The sequence below is a fragment of the Protopterus annectens genome, chromosome 8.part0, assembly GCF_019279795.1.
Source record: "Protopterus annectens isolate FY-2018-M chromosome 8.part0, PAN1.0, whole genome shotgun sequence".
NCBI classification, from domain to species: domain Eukaryota; kingdom Metazoa; phylum Chordata; order Ceratodontiformes; family Protopteridae; genus Protopterus; species Protopterus annectens.
Window position 1 is genome coordinate 322,223,412 of NC_056741.1, and position 18,890 is coordinate 322,242,301.

The 18,890-nt window shown below is 40.4% G+C and overlaps 1 protein-coding gene across 2 annotated transcripts in view; it reads right to left on the bottom strand.

Annotated features, from left to right (window-relative positions):
- Positions 1 to 18,890, bottom strand: part of PTPN13 (protein tyrosine phosphatase non-receptor type 13) — a 1,949,788-nt gene that overhangs the window by 747,582 nt on the left and 1,183,316 nt on the right. For both annotated transcript variants that reach the window (XM_044079819.1, XM_044079818.1), the window contains one exon: positions 6,661 to 6,826. In XM_044079819.1, coding sequence (XP_043935754.1) covers positions 6,661 to 6,826 — 166 coding nt within the window. The remainder of the gene's footprint in view (positions 1 to 6,660; positions 6,827 to 18,890) is intronic.

An 18,890-nucleotide genomic window follows, 5' to 3' on the forward strand; every position in this document is an offset into this window, starting at 1 on the left:
CCTCTATCACTTAAATGTTTATTACCATGAGACTTAAATGTTTAATAGCATGAGACAAAAAAAACTCCTGAAAGTCTCAAGATCTGGAGTACTACCCATCTCCAAACTAGAGTGCAAAGTCTAAAAAAAAAAAAAAAAAAAAAACAAAATGGAATTAAAACAAAACCTGATTTTGTCTGTGGATTTCCAGGGTCAAGGTTAAGTGTCACACGCAGGAGAAAGAGGACAGCTTTGAAAAATACGGCCAGAAATCAACACTTGTGCATGGATCGTGCCATCCCCAATAGAACCAAGACACTCTCCTCCAAATAAAGGAAGCCAATCTGGTGGTCTCTTGCCATAAACAAACTTTACAACAAAAGGAAGAAACCGTTGCAGAAAAGAGGAAATCCCAGGATGCAAAAAACTCCCTTACCAGCCTCAGTAAGAAGCTGAGATCCCTCATAAAATCCTACAAAGCTAGTTACGAAAATAAAATTGCCAAAGATTCCAAAGACAACCACAAGGCATTCTATAGCTAGGTCAAGAATCTAAATGGCAATGCTCAGATCTGCTCTCAGTTACAACAGAATGGCATTAAATACACTGATCCCAAGGATATTGCCAATATCCTGGCAGATTGATTCAGTGCCAAATTCATCCCCCTCTCACCCCCTAAAGGGCCCATCTCAATACCGAAAGATTGCCAAATTCCTTTACTAACGGCCACACAGGTAAAAAGCACACTCTCCAAAGCTAAGAATACAACATCCATGGGACCAGACGACATCCCAGGCTGTGTACTACATAAACTCAAAATGAACTGGCACCTCATCTAAGTGTCATGTTTAATCATAGCTTCACCTCAGGCTTTGTGCCCACTGAGTGGCACACAGCTACAGTTATCCCACTCTACAAAGAGGGATCCACCTTGGATCCCGGGAACTACCGCCCCATCAGTCTGACGAGTCCAATCTGCAAGGCCATGGAACGTATTATTATGGAACTTATAAACAAAGACATTGGCAACCTTCAAACACTTTGGGTTCGTGAAGGGCCGATCTTGTCTCCTGAACCTGGCTGACTTCTTCGAATCAGTCTCCAGAGCCGTGGACAAGGGTAAGGTGGTCCACACAGCCTATCTGGACCTTGCCAAGGCCTTCGACACCATCCCCCACTCTGGAATCATAGATAAACTTACTACACTGGGCATTAATCCCTACGTCACTCGATGGGTTGCCAACTGTAAAAGTAGCCGACTCCAAATCCAGCTCCAGACAAGTGACAAGTGGAGTACCTCAGGATTCAGTCCTGGGACCGCTCTTGTTTGGCATCTACTTCTCTAAAGTACAGGCCAACACTAAGGGTCTCTGGCTAACAAAGTCCGCAGATGTCTGCAAACTGGGAGCCATTACTGAATCCCCAAATGATGCGGATATTCTACAAAAGGGCCTTACAGAAACAGATGCTTGGTGCCAGGGTCATGGGCTCAAGCTCAATGCCAAGAAATGTATAGTTATTCCCTTTGGGAAAAAAAACATGTACCCGTAAATGGGTCTATATTATAATCTCAAAGTTACAGAACATCAAATACATTATGGTCGACACCACATTATCAAAGTTCCGTAACTTCGAAAATAAAAAATAGTTAAAATTTCAAATGCTTACCCTAACGGGATTAAGATTTCCCTTTCCTGCACTGTAGCACAATGTTTGTATATTTAAGTAGCGGGGGTGTGGGGGGTGCAGGGGGGCTTGCAACAACTTTCTGGCCACAGAAATACCTCACTAAAAGAACCACAGGCCTAAAGCAGATGCCCTATGCTGGCCGTCTAAAAAAACTCCACCTACACTCCATCACATATCGTCTACTCAGAGGCAATCTCTGCTTAACATACAAGGCCATGTCAAACCCAGAGCTGTTGGACATGCTACACTTAAAGAAATCCCAATCCCTCAGAGACACACACTCCATTGTGATGACAAGGTTTAGATCCCTGAACAAAACATGCTGGAGGGATAGGTTCCTGACCAAGAGATTCCCCAGACTCTGGAATAGACTGCCCATACATGTCAAGCAGAGTGCGTCTTTGGCCCTCTTCAAAAGGAACCTTGATGATTGGATGGGAGATAGGAAATTCACCCCGGGGATCACATCAGTCACCCTGCTAGACAGGGGTCCATTATGGCTAGGCTTGTCTAGGCCCTAGGCCCGATAGCCTAGTACCAACCTATGAACACTTTGTTCTTCAGAGTATTGTTGTTACAGTGAATATCTCACTCAAATGTACTAAAATGTAAAATTACTTTAATAGTAGAACCTTGAGGTACAGCCAAAGAATGGTAACTCATAACTTGTAGGTATAGGTATTCCTAAGTAAAAGTTGTCAGTTTACGGCCAGATGTTTCCCCAGAGAGTCCCCATTATCCTTGTACAAGAAAATGCAGGTCATATACAAGTGTCAGCAGTGTTTTGACAAAGACTCAAGCTATGCATATCTTGCACCGGATCCTTCTTTTTCCTACAGCCCTTTTAAGCTGGATATCTGAAAACAAAAAAAAAACTTTGTGCCACACTAAAATTGGATAAAAGTGTGTACTCTGTGTTACAGCATTCACAAGTAAAGAAACAAATTATAAATAAGATACCATGCAAGCTGCCAGCTCCCCAGTTTACAGGGTGGGAATATGCATGCATAATACAGGAATATCAAGCATTTAAGAAATACATCTCTGGAATCTGTTGATATTGACACTATTACATACCCTTTTACAATAATTCTTGTAGCAACTAATCAGAATCTTGCAAGTGTTAAAGTCAGAAATTACCTATTCTACATATGAAGAAATGCATTGACAGGAATGCTCAGTTAAAGCAAACGGACAAGTACTCCTGAATTAATGTAACTTTATTACAAATCTTTTAAAATGGATAAACACAGTCTATTATCCCAGGCACAGTGAAAATCAGTTTGAGATTCAGGACTCTCCAGCCATCTATTTCACATGATAAACCGCTATTAACAGAAGAATGACATTCTAATGCCTTACATTTGTGAGATGAAGAAGAGAAAACAGAGGTCATTATATAACAAACTATGCACCACAGGGAGAAGACAGGTTGGGATCCTTGCTCTTCTTCTACTCTTCCTCAGATCTACTTTTACGAGGAGTACTGAGATGAATGCCTACGAGGAGTACTGAGATGAATGCCGCTCACTGAAACATCAGCCAATCTTATGGTTACGCTGACTCCCAAAATACTAAATGCAGGCTATTAAATAACACTGAAAAGGAAACTACCCATCAGAGACCACATGTTGTCTAAAATACATACTAGGGAAGAGCCTCTTACTCTCATTAGACCACTTTTTAAAACAAACATCGGTGAATGTGCCTTCTCTCTCATCTAGTACCTGCCATACAGAACAAGCTTCCACCAAAAATAAGGTGTCTAGAATCATTCAGTGAATTCAAAACAGCCCCTCTGTGTTATCTCCACAATCAAGTGAAATGCAAATGCTTTAAGAACAATGGCTAATCACACAGCTACTTAACCCTCTGCCTCTTGAGAGGCAGACAGGGCTCCTTGTTATGATAGTCTGATCAATGCACAGTGAACTATTATTTGACAGAGTTACAGATTATTTCATCTTAATGCATGTGCGTGTGCATGTATGTGCAAGCTTATGCATGCACAAACACATCCCCTCCCACACACACATACACTCAGTCAATATCTGTATTGTCTTTCATTTGTAACATACGTTTTTCAGTTGCAGCTGCCCACCTACCCAGTTACCTAACAGTCAATGTATACCTGTATCTATGTATACGCATACATATACACACAGACTATAAATATTATAAATACATACACACACACACACACACACACACATATATATACACACGCATATATATATATATATATATATATATATATATATATATATATATATATATATATATATATATATACATATATCACACACACACACACACACACACACAATATTAGCACATGAGCTAAATTCTATTATTGGTTAAGCTTCTGAAGTAGATCACCTTAAACTGCTTCTGGGAAGCCACACCAGTGAAAAAGTATGAATGGTGAAGGTGTAATTAACGAATTCAACATTCAATGGTAAAGCACAACAGCCAGTGACTGTGAAAAGTTAGGATTCTGTTAAAGAACTACACATAGAAACAAAAATGTGATGACAGTTACATTATTACAAACCTGCCTACCTAACCTTCCTTATTCCCAGCCAAATAAATATGGTGCAGTTACCCACTATCTTTACTCTTTTTCATCATCACTAAACAGTGTTTTGAGGGGGAACAAAGGAAGACCTAGAAATTGCACTTACCTCTCTCTGATACAAAAATGTCTTTCACTGACTGCTTGAATCTTGACAGCATGTACCACACTCATTTTGAGTATTATAGACTGAATTTAACTCCGGTAAATCCTGTACATTTGTGCAATCTCGAATTACCCCATTTCATTCTATCTTGTATGAAAGTACTTCATCACTCTATATCATAACCACCCATTACCATGTCCTTCTAATTGTGTACAGTTATTCCAAAAGCTGTTTGCTACTTGAACTTTCTTAATTTCCCTTAAGATATATGAAATTTCCTAAGAATTACATCCTCTCCCTCCATTCCTCTGAGGGTGTAAATTTTAAGATTTTAGTCTTCATAAAACTTGGGCTTCTAAAATAGTGTGCAATACTCTAGATAAGATCCCATCAAAAGTCTGAGCATAACGTATTTAATTATCAAAAACACAACATAAAAAAAAATTATATATATACATATACTGCTAAAGCTTCACCATATTCCCTAAAATAACCCAGTCCTCCAAAACACCGCCATGCTTAATGTTTACCTCATGACCATCTCATACAAATACTCCAGTTTTTTTTTCCATTATTACTGAATTCAGTACCCAGCCCCCATAACACAGTCTACCTCATAGCTTTTGTCATTAGGAAAATATTTCTGCTTCTCCAACAAGATTCGCTATTCTGAGTGTTACTTCTGCAAACAGTACTTTATGTTCAAGATCCTCTAAAAGAAACAATGTACGCACACATGAACTGGTTCAGCATTACCCATATTTATAGGGACATGACAAAATGAAGTATTTAGGAGCATGGATTAAAAAAGGTTCTGTTATGCCAGCTGAGGATATGTGGGAAGAGACTAAACAAAAGATAAAACAAAAACTGAGAAAATGGAAGCTCTTCCTATGGATATAGATAGCAAGATACAAGCAATGAAAATGTTTTTAGTCCATTTAGTTTTATACACAAGTCAAGTATATTTTTATCAAGCAGAGTTGAAGCTGTTGACAGTAATTATTAAAGAGTTGTAGGATTTTATCTGGGAGGGGAATAGGACAACAGTAAAGTGGGATAAGCTGATCCTCCCAGTAGAACAAGGAGGTTTAGGATTATGTAATATGAAGTGGTACTTTACAGCTACACAATTAAGGCTCTTATATAGAACACAAGCAGTAAGCTACAATTCTAAGTGGGAAGGGATGATAATGAAGCAGGGAGATCATTTAAGAAATAAGAGGGATTTTGGAAGCAGATCCTTAAGGAGAATAACAAGTAATGCAGAATATTATATTCATAAAGTAGCAGGAAGTACACTAAGAACTAAGTCAACATGAGAATTGAGAAAGGAGATTCGGCCGATATGGATGTTTGCAATTAGGGACACAGAGAACTGCCAAGAAGAGGGTGGAATCTACTGGAGGAAGCTGGTAAAATAACCAAGATATTGAGAACAAATAATTAGAGAAGGGAAAGTTAAAAGAATGGGACTGGGCCAAGAAGACATTTAGATTGCAGTCTAGAGACTGCCTTCGCTATCAGGGATTGATATCAGAGTACAGGCAAAGATAAAGGGATAGAGGAAATCCTAAATCAAAGACCTGTACTGGTTGAGTTTTTAACTGACTTTAGAACACAAGCTGCTGTTAAAAAGGGGATAATTTGTAGAACATATAAAATATTAATGATAACTATTGGAATCAATCAGAGAAGGTCAGAAAGGATTGGAAAGCGATATTAGATAAGCAATTCACAAAGAAATAATGGGAATCTACATATGGCTCTCAAATATGGAACAAAATCTAGAAGATTCAGAATTTTTGCCTGGAAGTGTCTGCATAGATACGTTTATACTCCAAGCAGATTGCAAAGAATGTTTTTACTCAGGTAGATAACAAATGTTGGAGGTGTAACGTAGAAGAAACAAGTACGTGGCTGTATATGTTCTTGGAGTGTAATGAGTTGGCAGACTAAAAATTCTCTACAGAGTACTCTGTCAGGAATACTGGGATAGTAAATGAGTGTAACTACGGATTTTTTTTTTTTTTGAGGTGGGATACAGGATCAGAACTGCCTAGACATTTTAAGGCTTTGTTAAGTTTAATTTTTTTGGCTGGCAAAAAGCAATTACTCGAAAATGGAAATCAAAATCTACACTAACTGCATTTGAATGTTTTGGAGGAGGAAGGAGGTTTATAAAAGCAGAAATTGAACAATTTATGTAATGTTGCTTTTATCATATGGTAGAGAACAATACATATGAGTTATAATATGTTTAAAAAAATCTTTTAAAAGTGTATGTAGACTGCAAAATCATAATCCTTACCATCAGTCACAAAGGGGTAATCACTCAGAGCTGAGGTTTTCTGCTGCTGCTGGGTTTCAAGGGGGCAGCTTGATCCAGTGTGGTTAGGAGGAGTACATTTGGGAGTAACAGGTGCATGGACACTGGACAGAGGAAGATGGCCCTTTTCCAGCAGTAGCTTAACAACCTGCACAAAGGAAAACAATTGTATTATCTTCCATTAAAAAAAAACACACTAAGGAAACACAATATACAAAACTAATGGGCATAAGCTATTATGTGTAGCACGGACACCAGCTTGACTGACTTCTGATGCTTTCACTTCTATCACAGTATTTACAAAGAGCTCATTTTTTAAGCAACAGTTTAATTTCTGCTTGTATTAAATGTTCACTGAGGTAAACCTGCAGAATAAATGGTTACAGTGAGAATTGCAATCAAATGTACGTACAAAGCAACAGGTAAGTTATGGTAGGAAAATATTTCTAGACCACAAGTTCACTCCTTATTTATACATATTGTGCATTAGGTGGATTCACCTGTCCTGCTTGTTGGGGTTTCAGTCACAAGAAACACTGTCCTCCAGGAAGTGAATTTCATACCAGACAAAGCTAGACAGTTTAATGGGAAAAGATGTCAACACACCCACCTCTGGCTGAAAAATGTTATGCTGTAGGACACCTGAGATAAATTAAAACCTTACAGAAATCCAGCAACACTGAAGCAAACATATTAAGATCTAAGAATATAAGATGTCCTTGTCTAACAGCCTTAAGATGCAGTAAAGCACTGCATTAACAACTATTTTATAGCAGTGAAAGAATAAAAAATTAACTATGTCAATAAACTCAAATTCCAGCTATGTGAAGGAAATACAGTTGTGTAAAATCTTACCATGTCCTTCTCTTCACTGTTGCAGTATTCTTAACTAAAGGGATCTTCTGCCAAGGATGGCCCAACATCGGACCAGTATACCAAAACCTTTAGTATTTATAGGTGCTGTACATCACATATATGCTCCATGTGCAAGGCATAGGGCATAAAGATTTCATGCAGACACACGCTCAGAACTGGAAAAGCCCTAGGAGGAACAGAATGTCCCCAGGGGCAAGGAAAAATATGTGCATCCAGAAGGAGCAACAGAAGAGCTCCTTGGTCAGGAGGCTAAGAAGTAAAGGCTATAGCAGAGAGGGCAGGAAGGAGGCAGCAAATACTGCAACAGTGAAAACAAAGAGAAAGACACTGTTATGGTAAGATTGTACACAACTGTACTATATCCTTCCATGTCACTTTTGCAGTATTCCTCACTTAAGGGAGAGTGCTCAAGAGGAAGCCTACCAGGAGGACAGCAATAAAGAGCCCTCCAGAAACCCATGCAAGATAATGCTGGCAAAGCCAGCCCTTGGCCTACAAATAACATCCTACTTGTAATGCTTAGTGAAAGTATGAACAGGGAATAGGTAGCAGCCTCAAAGATGGTATTGGTATCCAGCCCCTTGAAAAATGAAACAGAGGAAGGAACATCCCTAGCAGAATAAGCATTTATTGAAGAAGAAAGGTATTAGCCATGAATAGTATAACAAAAATAAATAGCTTTAGACATCCAGGAAGAGAAGGTTTGCTTACAAAGAGCCAAAGACTCCGGATGAAAGGAAACAAAAAAGCTGCCCAAATTTGCAAACAATTTTAGTTTATACAAATAATATCTGAGTTATCTATGCAAATCCAAGGTGTAGAGAACCTTCTCACTGGCAAACTGTGAAGAAGGAAAAAAAAGATGATGAATAGATTGATTTAGGGACAACTCATTGACCACCTTGGGCATAAAAGAAGGGTTAGTATGAAGAGACATCCTGTCTCTGGAAAAAAATAAGAAAGAAGGAATAGCAATGACAGTCTGAAGTTTAGACACTCTCTCGGTGAAGTGACAGCCAAAAGACAAGCAGACTTTCAAGTACAATGTTGCAAGGAAGCTGAAGAGGCAGGCTCTAAAGGAACCTGAATTAATTCTTCAAATGCAAAATTGAGGTCCCAGGAAATAAGACTTGTCTTCCTGGTAGGCCCGACGTGAAGGACACCTTCGAGAAATTATTTAACCTCAAATCTAGAGGCCAGAGGAGGAGTCATGGGCAGACACGCAGAAATTACTGAAAGGTGAGCTTTAACTGAAGAATATGCTAACCCAGCATGCAGCAGATCACACAAATAAGAGAGAACCAGGGGAACCTCAACAGATAAAGGAGTCTGATGGTAAGACAGGCACCAGACAGAATTTGCCTCTATTTGGACAAATATGATTTCCTGGGAGTCTGTTTCCTGGCCTCCTGCAGGACCCAAAGCATGTCCTTAAAAAAAGAGGTACGTAAAAGGGATTCAAAACCCTATCACCCACGATGTCAGTTGAAGAGTGGACAAGTAAGGATGAATAAGAGACCCCTTGTTTTGCGTGAGAAGATCCACTTGGTGAGGTAACTTGTGGTGACTGCCCCTGGCCAAGTGAGAAGGAAAGGGTAACTAATGCTGTCTGGGCCAAAAGGAAGTCACTAACAAAGTTTTGGGAGAGAACTTCCGATCCTGTGTAAGATTCACGGTAGCAGTGGAAGGGCAGGGATGTCATACAGAAACATCCCCTTCCAAGGAAAATACAGGGTGTTCACTTTCCAAGCCAGAGGCCTTGGGACTCTGGAACAGAATACAGGAAGCTGTCTGTTCACAGTAGAGGCAAAAAGATCTACCTAAGGAAGACACCACCAATGGATGATGTCCAAGAATCAGGACCACATTTCTGTGAAGTATCCATTGGTGAGCTTGTGTGCTGGACCTGCTCAAAGAGTCTGCCACTACATTGTGCACTGAGAGAATGTAAACTGCCTGAAGAGTAATTTGATACTGGACAGCTAGATTCTAGACCTGAAGAGCTAGTCTGTAAAGAAGATAGGACTTTGTACCATCTTACTTGTTGATATACCACATCAGTGTGCTGTTGTCTGTGAAATATTTGAGGGGCCTGGGATGAAAGGAGGAATGAAAAGCCTAAAGAGCAAGAAGCACAGCCCTCATCTCCTTTAGTCTGATGTGATCTGACCTCTGATGCAGAGGGCAGAGACACTGAATCTTCAGAGAGACAAAGGAGCCCCCCCCCCCCCATTCACTGTCTGAAGCATCTGTAAAGAGATGTTGAGTTGGGGCTGGAGCTTGCAAGGGAAGGCCCAGGTTGAAAGAAAGTTGATGAATCCACCACTCAAGCTTAAGACAAGGAAGGAAGGGTATCAGGAAGTCCAAAGGGTGGCACTGTTAGAGCCACACTGACTTGAGGTGCCACTGAAGCTTTCTCAGATGGATCCTGGACAGATGGAGCATGGTAATAGTGGATTCCATGAATTGGAGAACCCTGAGAATTTTTTTGGCTTTGACTGATGCCAGAAGTAAAGAAACTTGAAAAAGGCAATAAGAGACAAGGCATGGGACAGGCAGAGATGCCAGCATGGGAATGGTTTGAAGCCTGCAACCAAGGAAAATGTGATCCTGAGAAGGAGTCAGAGCTGATTTATGGAAGTTTATGGTGAGCCCCAGACTCTGCAACAGGGAAATAGTAAACTGTAGATGCTGAAACAGAGCATCAGGGGAAGAAGCCTGATGGAGCAGATCATAGGATTATAGGAGGTTACTAAGCTAATGTCCATGGGGCCTTTACAAGCCTAGCCAAGAGTTTATCCCCAAAAAGAAAACTCAGTCAGCACCTGTCACCTCTTGAGGGATACAGCTGGAACCCCTGGGACAAATGTGTGGTTTCCCATCCACTCATAAAGGTTGCGCTTGAAGAGGGACAGTGAGGTACTCAGATAAGACCAGAATTCTTCTCAAACTGCCAAAAGCAATGACAAGAGTGAGGCATTTGGTACATACCCTTGGGGCAGTACAGAGACCAAAGGGCAAAGATGGTAACTAAAAATGCATGAAAGAAACAGAGATCCATAAAATTTTCCTGAAAAGGGATGGATGGGAATATGAGGGTAGGCATCCTTGAGATCCAGACAGACCAGAAAGGCTTGGGGTAGAAGAAAGGGGAAAAATGTCTGAAGAAACAACATTCGAAAAGAAGGAATCTTAAGAAAGGTATTGAACTGGGAAAGGTCCAGAACTGGTCTCCATTTGCCTTTCTTCCTGGGAACCAAAAAAAACTCTCTACCTAGGCAGGAGGCACTGCTGGAATGGTGCCCTGGACCAAAAGAAAATGAAGCACCTCTGTGAAGAAAGGAAGCTGATCCCAAAGAAGTTGATGGATGCCTAAAAAGGGAGGAAGGGGTTTCCAAATCATGAAATATCCCTGGCAGATAATGAACAGAATTCAAGAGTATGTTGCTTTCTTTAACCAATTTGGAAGAGACAGGGAAAGGCAGAGAGATAGGGAAACCTGGCCAAGTGAAAGGGGAAGCAAATTCCCAAATGAAACCCAGCTTATCCTGAAAATCAGGTTTCTGAAAAGTAGGTGTTTGAGTAGACTTAGCAGAAGGTACACATCTAGGACCCTTTTTTCCCCTGAGTGGAGAGTGAGATTGCCTGTCAACAAAAGCAGATGTGGAAGCATAATGCCTCTGAAACTTAGGAATAGGAGAAACAAAACTCCTGCAAGGCTTTACCCTTGTTTTCGTGGAGAGACTTAAAAAGTTCAGCAGAAGCATCAGCAGCACCAAAAAGAAGACAAAGCCAAGAGTAATGCCTCATAACATAACCAACGGCAGAAGCCCTGTAGGAGGCATCACCTGCACTGTAGCTGCACTTAACAGAGTGGTGGGGAACTAGAGAGGTAGAGCCCAAAAGGTAAAAGGCAGAAGCTTTCCCCTCAGAATCAGGAAGGTCAGAAATCACTTGGGGAAACCCGAGAAAGGAGGGTCAAAAAACACACCTGGTTATATGAGTCTGGTAGTTAATAGCCTGAAAAGATAAAGTAGTAGCAGAATAAAAATTCTTGCCCAGCCTCTCCATGGCCCTTCTATTTTTATCTGAAAGAAGCAGCTTAATGATGGCAACAACTTGGGAGGCTTTCCAGAAGAGAAAGACTACTGAAGAGTCAGCAGAAGGGCATTTGTAAAGATATTTACATTCATCAGGCACCTTGTAAAATCTATCAGGCTTCTTGGGAACAGGGGGCTGCGAATCAGGGATCACAGAAGTGGCTGAAAAGGTATCCAGGAGGGCAGCAGGAACTTGAGGAACAGCAGAAGACTTAGGAGACTCCATCTAGAGGAGCTCAGAATACTTTATCTGAATATCAGAGACTTGAGAGCAATCCCACTTAAAGAATTCCATCATACAGGCAACAGTGTTCTTAAAGGAGAGTTCTTCCAAAGGAGAATCTGGACTATTAGAATCCTCTTCCTCTGAACTATAGTCCAAGGGGAAAGAAATGTGAGAAAAATAAGACAGGGACTCTTCCCCAGAATCTTGATCTTCATTTGAAGATAAGTGTAGTGGGAATCTTCTCCCTCATTAAGATCTTCAGAATCCCCCTCCTGCCCTTGGATATAATCAGCCTAGGTTTCCCCTCAACACCAGGAGCAGACATTTTAAAGCATCTGATGATGTGTGAGAAGTCAGATCCATGTCAGCCTTCAACAGGATCACTGCAGAGGAATCCGATGCAACCACCAGACAATTCTCTGGGCTTTCATTAGCCTCAACAAAGATGTTCAGGGGAGGCTGGACAGCATCTGTATCAAACCCAAGTTTTTTGGCCCTTTTCTCTGCCAAAGGACCTTCAGCCAATGGCTAATGATGCAACAACTATGTAGGGTCTTAGGGACAAACACCTGGTGGATAGAACACTGTGTATGGTTGTGGGAAGCACCCAAACAGAAGAGATACTGGTTATGATGGTCTTTATGGGTAAAATGCCTCCTTCACTGACATTTCCCCTTTCTGGTTGACATAAAACCAACCAGCAATAAGTGAAAAATAAAGATAATGAGAAATCCCACCGGGGCACTTACCTGACACACAGTTGGTAACCAGCACAGCAGAATGGCGTTCAGAAAAACATTCAATGATGGCATTCAAACTGGTGGCAAAAAGTGTGTGTCTTGCATGGAGAGCATACGTACGATGTACAGCACCCATGAATAGCACAGGCTTTGATATATTGGCCGGTACCTGGGCTATAATTAGCAGTTGGTCCCTAGGTTATGAATACTGCAGCAGTGATACAGGACAGCTCATCATAACTATCAACTGTTACTTTCTTTTCTGTCCTTTCAGGCACTCATCAAATACAATTACACTCCTTCTCTCTAGCTATCACCACTTCAGTGCCAAGCAATGGTACCAGGAAACTGGAAGTAAAGGGAATTGATAACCTTCTATGGACCAAATTCATGGGCAGAAAAAACAAAGGTTGGTGCGCAATCAAAAAAACTTGAGTGGGGGAGAATTGAACAGCAGCCTTTCTGGGAACTGGTCGACTTTTGTGCTATATTAACTTCTGACTGACATATATTTAGCTCCCAGGCAGACTATCAAGTAGCTGTCTCTTAATATGTACTTGCAAGAAAGTCATCTAGCTACCAAGAAACACTAATCAGTAGGAAGCAATCAGTTTCACAAGGAATGGCAAAAGTTACATTTCTATTAACAAACCAAGAAACAAACAGACTCCTCCACCTCCTACTACTTAAAGATAAGAAGCGCAGCTTTTAAGCACTTTAGTACCCACATATCATTTTCTTGCAGATTTATGCACAACAAAAAATGCAAGCAAGACCAAGAAAGAAAAAAAAAAAGTAAAAATAACATTAAATGCCAGTTATGCAGGATAATATACTAACGCAGTTTACTGCCCAGATGAACCTGGATGTGAACAGGCATGCAGAGGTGAAGGGAAGTTATGGATCCTATAGCATGCATGGACATCATCTAAGGTGGAACCCTTTTCTGTCAGGTAGGGGGAAGAAGTGAGAAGGATGAGCCACAACCACCCAGATCTTGTTAAGTACAAAGCTTTCAAATCTGTCATCGTTTAGTTCACTCTCATCACTAGGGCAAAGTCTCAAACAAGACCTCCTGGGTGGCATCATGAAAGTATTCCCTGAATAAATGTTGCCCTAAAGGATGACCTGGATCAACAGACCACATCTGGTTTGCAAAGCCTTACAAAAATATTTAGAGAAGCCCATGTTACAGCAGCACATGGCTCATCTATAGATGCACTGTCACTGTTAAAAAGCCTGTGACACAGCAACAGCCCTAAAAGTATTACCTCTGAGTTGTATTTCTCAACTGTTCTCCATGGGTTTCATACTAATATTTGATACACTTAGAAAACCACCTTGGGAAACCTTCTTGCCCAGCTTATTAGCAGCATATTCCATAAATAACTGAGAGAACTTTTTGAAGTATTTTGTTCTGTTTAGACAAAACAAGTTGTTTACACACATCCATACTGAGAAAGTAAGTACTCAATCTTACAATAATTAAAAAATACAGGATGACTCATGAACTGGTTTAGATTAGGTTCTGCAGCTACCCTGGGAATGGAGGAGAGGTGTGTTCAAAGCACAACCTTATCCTTGTACAATATCATATAAGGAGGGCTTAGACACAGCCTGTAGTATAAACATTTTTCTTGCTGAACTGATTGCCACTAAGAGTTTTCCAGGATTGGAAATTTAGTTCACCTCAAAGTTGGTTTGAAGTGAGGAAGAATTTATTATTTATTTACTTTTTTTTTCCAGTATGAAAAACAGATCCTACGGAGGAACAGGCTTCCATAACAGGAGTCTGATAAGAAAGTGTAGTGGCAAACTAACTAATGTATATTTTTATGTTATTTGTATAACTGCTTTAAATTGCATAATGCATAAAGACTTGAGAGTGCCTCTCTTAGGTAAATGTCTTTGTTTAAAACTAAACAAGAAGTGATTTTAAGTACACAAACTCTGTATGCTTTTACATGTTTTCTAGTACTGTTTCACTGACACAGGGGTTCCGGGCATTGGTATTACACATTTTAATGTTGGCACACAAAATGTTGTTGCAGATTCAAGGGGAAAAGTTACAATGCCTGCAAGACTGGTACAGGAAGAGCCAAAAATATGTACAAATCTGGACAATGAATTACACAAAGGACTAACTTTGTGTTAAAAAGTGATGAGTCAAGTTTCATGAGACTTTCAAATATAGAAAGTATGGTCTCCAACTTCTGATTTGCTAATTATAAATACATTTGCATTCTTCATTCTTACTCAAATTAAGCTGGAATATAAGTGTACGACATTGTTAGTGGAGGTACAGTTCAAATCCTGTCTGCCCTACACATGTGGTATAATAAATTCTCCTCTGCAAATCCTTACAAACATTTCAGTCTAATTTATTAAGTACAGTACGTCTAAATTAATACATTCCTCAACAAAAGGCACCTCTCAGAAAGGGTTTATAAACTTTGTAAGTAAAGAGAGTGAAGAATTCTGAAAACTGTGCCAAAAAGGTGGAATATGGATGTTTATGGGAGAACAACTCAGGTCCATACCTAAGATTTGTGCCAGAGAGTCTAGTATCACAGGAAGTGGTGCCAAAAACAGTTCAACCCTTTTCTCTATGGCCCAGACTAAGAAAATGTATCCATTTACTTCTTACATTTTTCTGGTACTGGGCTACTGGGTAGACAGAAGGATATAGAGAACTCTCTAAGGGTAAGGAGAATTGCAGAAACTAAGTTAACATAAGGGAATGATGGTCTGGGTGACACCTGCTGGATGGATTAGTTAGCAAAGTTGTGAAAGGTCTCAGCCTGAGAGGTTTCTCCAGAAAATGAGAAGAGAGCATGGGTAACCAAACTTGTTGAGGTCAATATGGAGGTATCAATACAACCCTCACATTGCCCACCTTTTCTTTCTGTATAAACTTGGGATTGAAGGGAAAGGGAGTAAAGTGACTTAAGAGATCTAGAGGCCACTCCTGAACTATGACATCCCTGGGCCACTACCCTGGAAGGGGAATCAGGGAAAATAAGTCACTGAACTTGGCACTGGTTTGGAAAGCAAACAGGTCACACTGAGGCTCCCTTCATTGGTAAAAAGGAGCCCTCTTGAAGAAGTACTCGTGGTATTAGCAAATACTGGCAGAAATGGTCCCTTAAAGAGATAACATCTTCAGGGATGTGATATTCAATTATAAAGTGATCTGATGATATTGTCCATTTTTATAAACTCATCTTCTCTCAACACAGCAGACAGGAGCAAGTCCCCACTTGCTTGTTAATGCACAATACTGCTACCATATTTGTTACAGTGTATATCATCCACTCCTTGAGGAAGACAATCATGAAAGTTCTACAGCATAAGGTGAACTGCCCTTATTTCTAAGACACTGAGGTGAAGATTAGCCTCACTGTAACTACACATCCTGTATACTCCACTCTTGGAAAGACACCCCATCCTCAGGCTGAGGTACCCATGGTGACAATCGCATTGCGGTAGGAACTTGGAAGGGGCTGGTCATAGAATGTCTGAAGCTGAGAAACCACCAAGCCATGTACTGCAAACATGATCTGATCTGATCCATTATCAGGCCTGTGCACTGGCTCCATTAAGTCCATATAGTACACTGGAAGACTCTCATATGGTACCTCACAGACATTATAAGAAAGATCTTTGCTGCCATGAGCCCTAAAGCCTTGAGGCATGTGAATGCTAACATTGTTCTGGAATGAGTAATCTTGCATTTTATCTAGGGGAAGGCAGGCATTAGAAGCTCGGCAAGGTTTTATATGATCTCCAAGGAACTGGAACTGCTGCAAAAGAGAATCCTAGCTGAATAGGAGTTATTCTGAGGTCAGAGTGGCCAGCAGCCAGTTGTCTGGGTATTGAAAGATCTTGACCATTTGATTTTGCTTTGCAGCAACCATGGCCAAGGCAATACAGTTTGTATATCCCCTGGGGGCAGAGTATAGTTTGAAGGGAAGAGCCCAGAACTGATAACAGTTCCCTCCCATACAAAAGTGTAGGAACCTCCCTTACTCCTTGACAGTCATCACATGCACATATGCATCTTGGAGGTCAACACAGTACATTCAATCCCCTTCTGACTCTCAAGGAGGAACTGACTTCACTGTGGCCAACTGCAACTTTTGCTTCATTATGAAGTGATTGCCACTGAGCAAGTTTAGAATGCACCTGCGGTCCTTAGTCTTTTTTTTTTTTGACACACAAAAAAAAAACCTGGAGTAAAATCCAGACCTTCTCTAATCTGGTGGGACTTCCTGGACAACTTTCTTTTGCAGGTGGTTTAATACATTGCCACCATCTTCACATGGGTGGGATGCCAGGATGGGAAAAGTAGTGCAGCTGGGGTTAGGACAGAAAGGGGGATTATAAGGCCTCAGGGCAATATGATCAGTATTCACCTGTGATATGTGATGGCATCTTACACTGGCAGGTGGTGAGATAGAAGATCTCGACTGCCTCCAGAGTTAAGTAGTCAAGCAAAGGCTCAGGGAGCTTGCTGCTTTCTCCTGGGTGGATGACTGTTGATCCCCTGACTCTGACAAAACGTCTTTCTATTAGCTTGGCAAACACCACGAAAACCGCCATTATCTATGCTGGTTCTTTCCTGGCTGCTTGTCATGTCACAAGCACACTGACATGAACTCTTTTGGGTCCCTGAAATTAGCAATGGTGAGTTGAAAATCTGATGCTTACAGATGCAAGAATCTTTCTGCTTTTTCACTTCTTTTCACTGTCCTCCTGCCTTTCTTTAACCAGTGAACAGAACAGGTTGAGGCTGCAAGCAATAAATGGTGCATTACAGAAAGCCACCATAAAATGATCTACAAAGTCAGTAATGAAAAAAAGTGCAGTGGCATATGGTCATTCCAGTGTCTGCTGTCCTCTCTGCACCATCTACTACATTACGCACAGTGTACACAGTCATGAACTGGTGGAGAGTGTTCATGCCTGAGTACAGAGATTTTTTTTGAGCTCTGCATCTGACACCCTTTCCTGTATCTCAGACATCACATCTTAGCTGCTGAAGAAGTATGGCTGCTGACAAAGTAAGGCTCTTAAGACAGTGATGTGTGACTGCCAAGCTGCGAAGTACTGCTACACTTTTTTTTCCATTAGCTACTTACCTAGACAACTCATCTTGAGCTGTCCAGTATGAAGTTATTTCTTGATGTACTGCTATCTGTGACAATGGAAAGTTTGGAGTATCTCTCTGACTTGGATGTAACAGATGACATTGTTTTTGTGTTTGGAGTGGCAGTTTTTTTCTCATTTGTGAGCCATTCTGACCAGTTACCTCTGGCCACTAAACGGTTTAATTAAAAGATTGTGGAGATGTGGATTCTAAATAATTAATTTGCTTATTGTTTGTGCACTGTACTGTGTGCAGGCTTGACTGACTTGGTTTACAGCAAGTCTCCTTATCAATATCCAGTGGGATTATTCATTTAGAGGGGCTACTTCACACAGTGGTTGTCTGGTGGGCAATTTCTAAAAAAAAAAAAATCTCAATTTAGACTGTTTCTAAAAATAAAATCTCAATTTACACTGTTAAGAGATCAGTCAAGCATGACTTCCACAAAGCATAAACCAAAAAAAATTTCAGAATACTACAAGAAAAGGCAATAAAACATTTAAATCAACAACAACAAAAAAGTCAAAAGAATAACTATATAGATGTGTAACAAGTAACCCAAACAAACAGGAGTAAGAAACCTTAGAAAATTATAAAAATAAAATTAGGTCATGAAGCAGTCAAATTTAAGGGATACAACAAATAAAGAACTTCTCAAATAACTACCATACAAAGAAGAAACTATCACACAGCACAATGCCCTCGATCCACCGCTTTTTGTTTGTTAGTTTAATGTAATGCAGATATCTGATAATACTCCAGCACATAACACAGGAATCCCATACTTTTATAAAAGCTGGCTCACCAACTATGAACTTCTCTTTAATCCTAAACCTCCTCTTAATCCTAAAAAAATCCAAACTAATAACAGTCACCCCCAGACATCTCCCTGAACAGAAAACCCTCTTTGACTTGACTTCTTCACATAATACCAATATCAAACTGTATTCCACTCAAAACTGTTAGGTGTACCTATTGGCAAAAATATGAAGTTTGTTGTTGTTGTTGTGTTTTTTGGCTTTTCCCGGTTAGGGGTCGCCACAGCGGAACTCCGGTCCGCTAATGATTGGCAGTAGATTTTTACGTGCCGAGTTGCCGGCCCTGACGCACAACCTGCAATG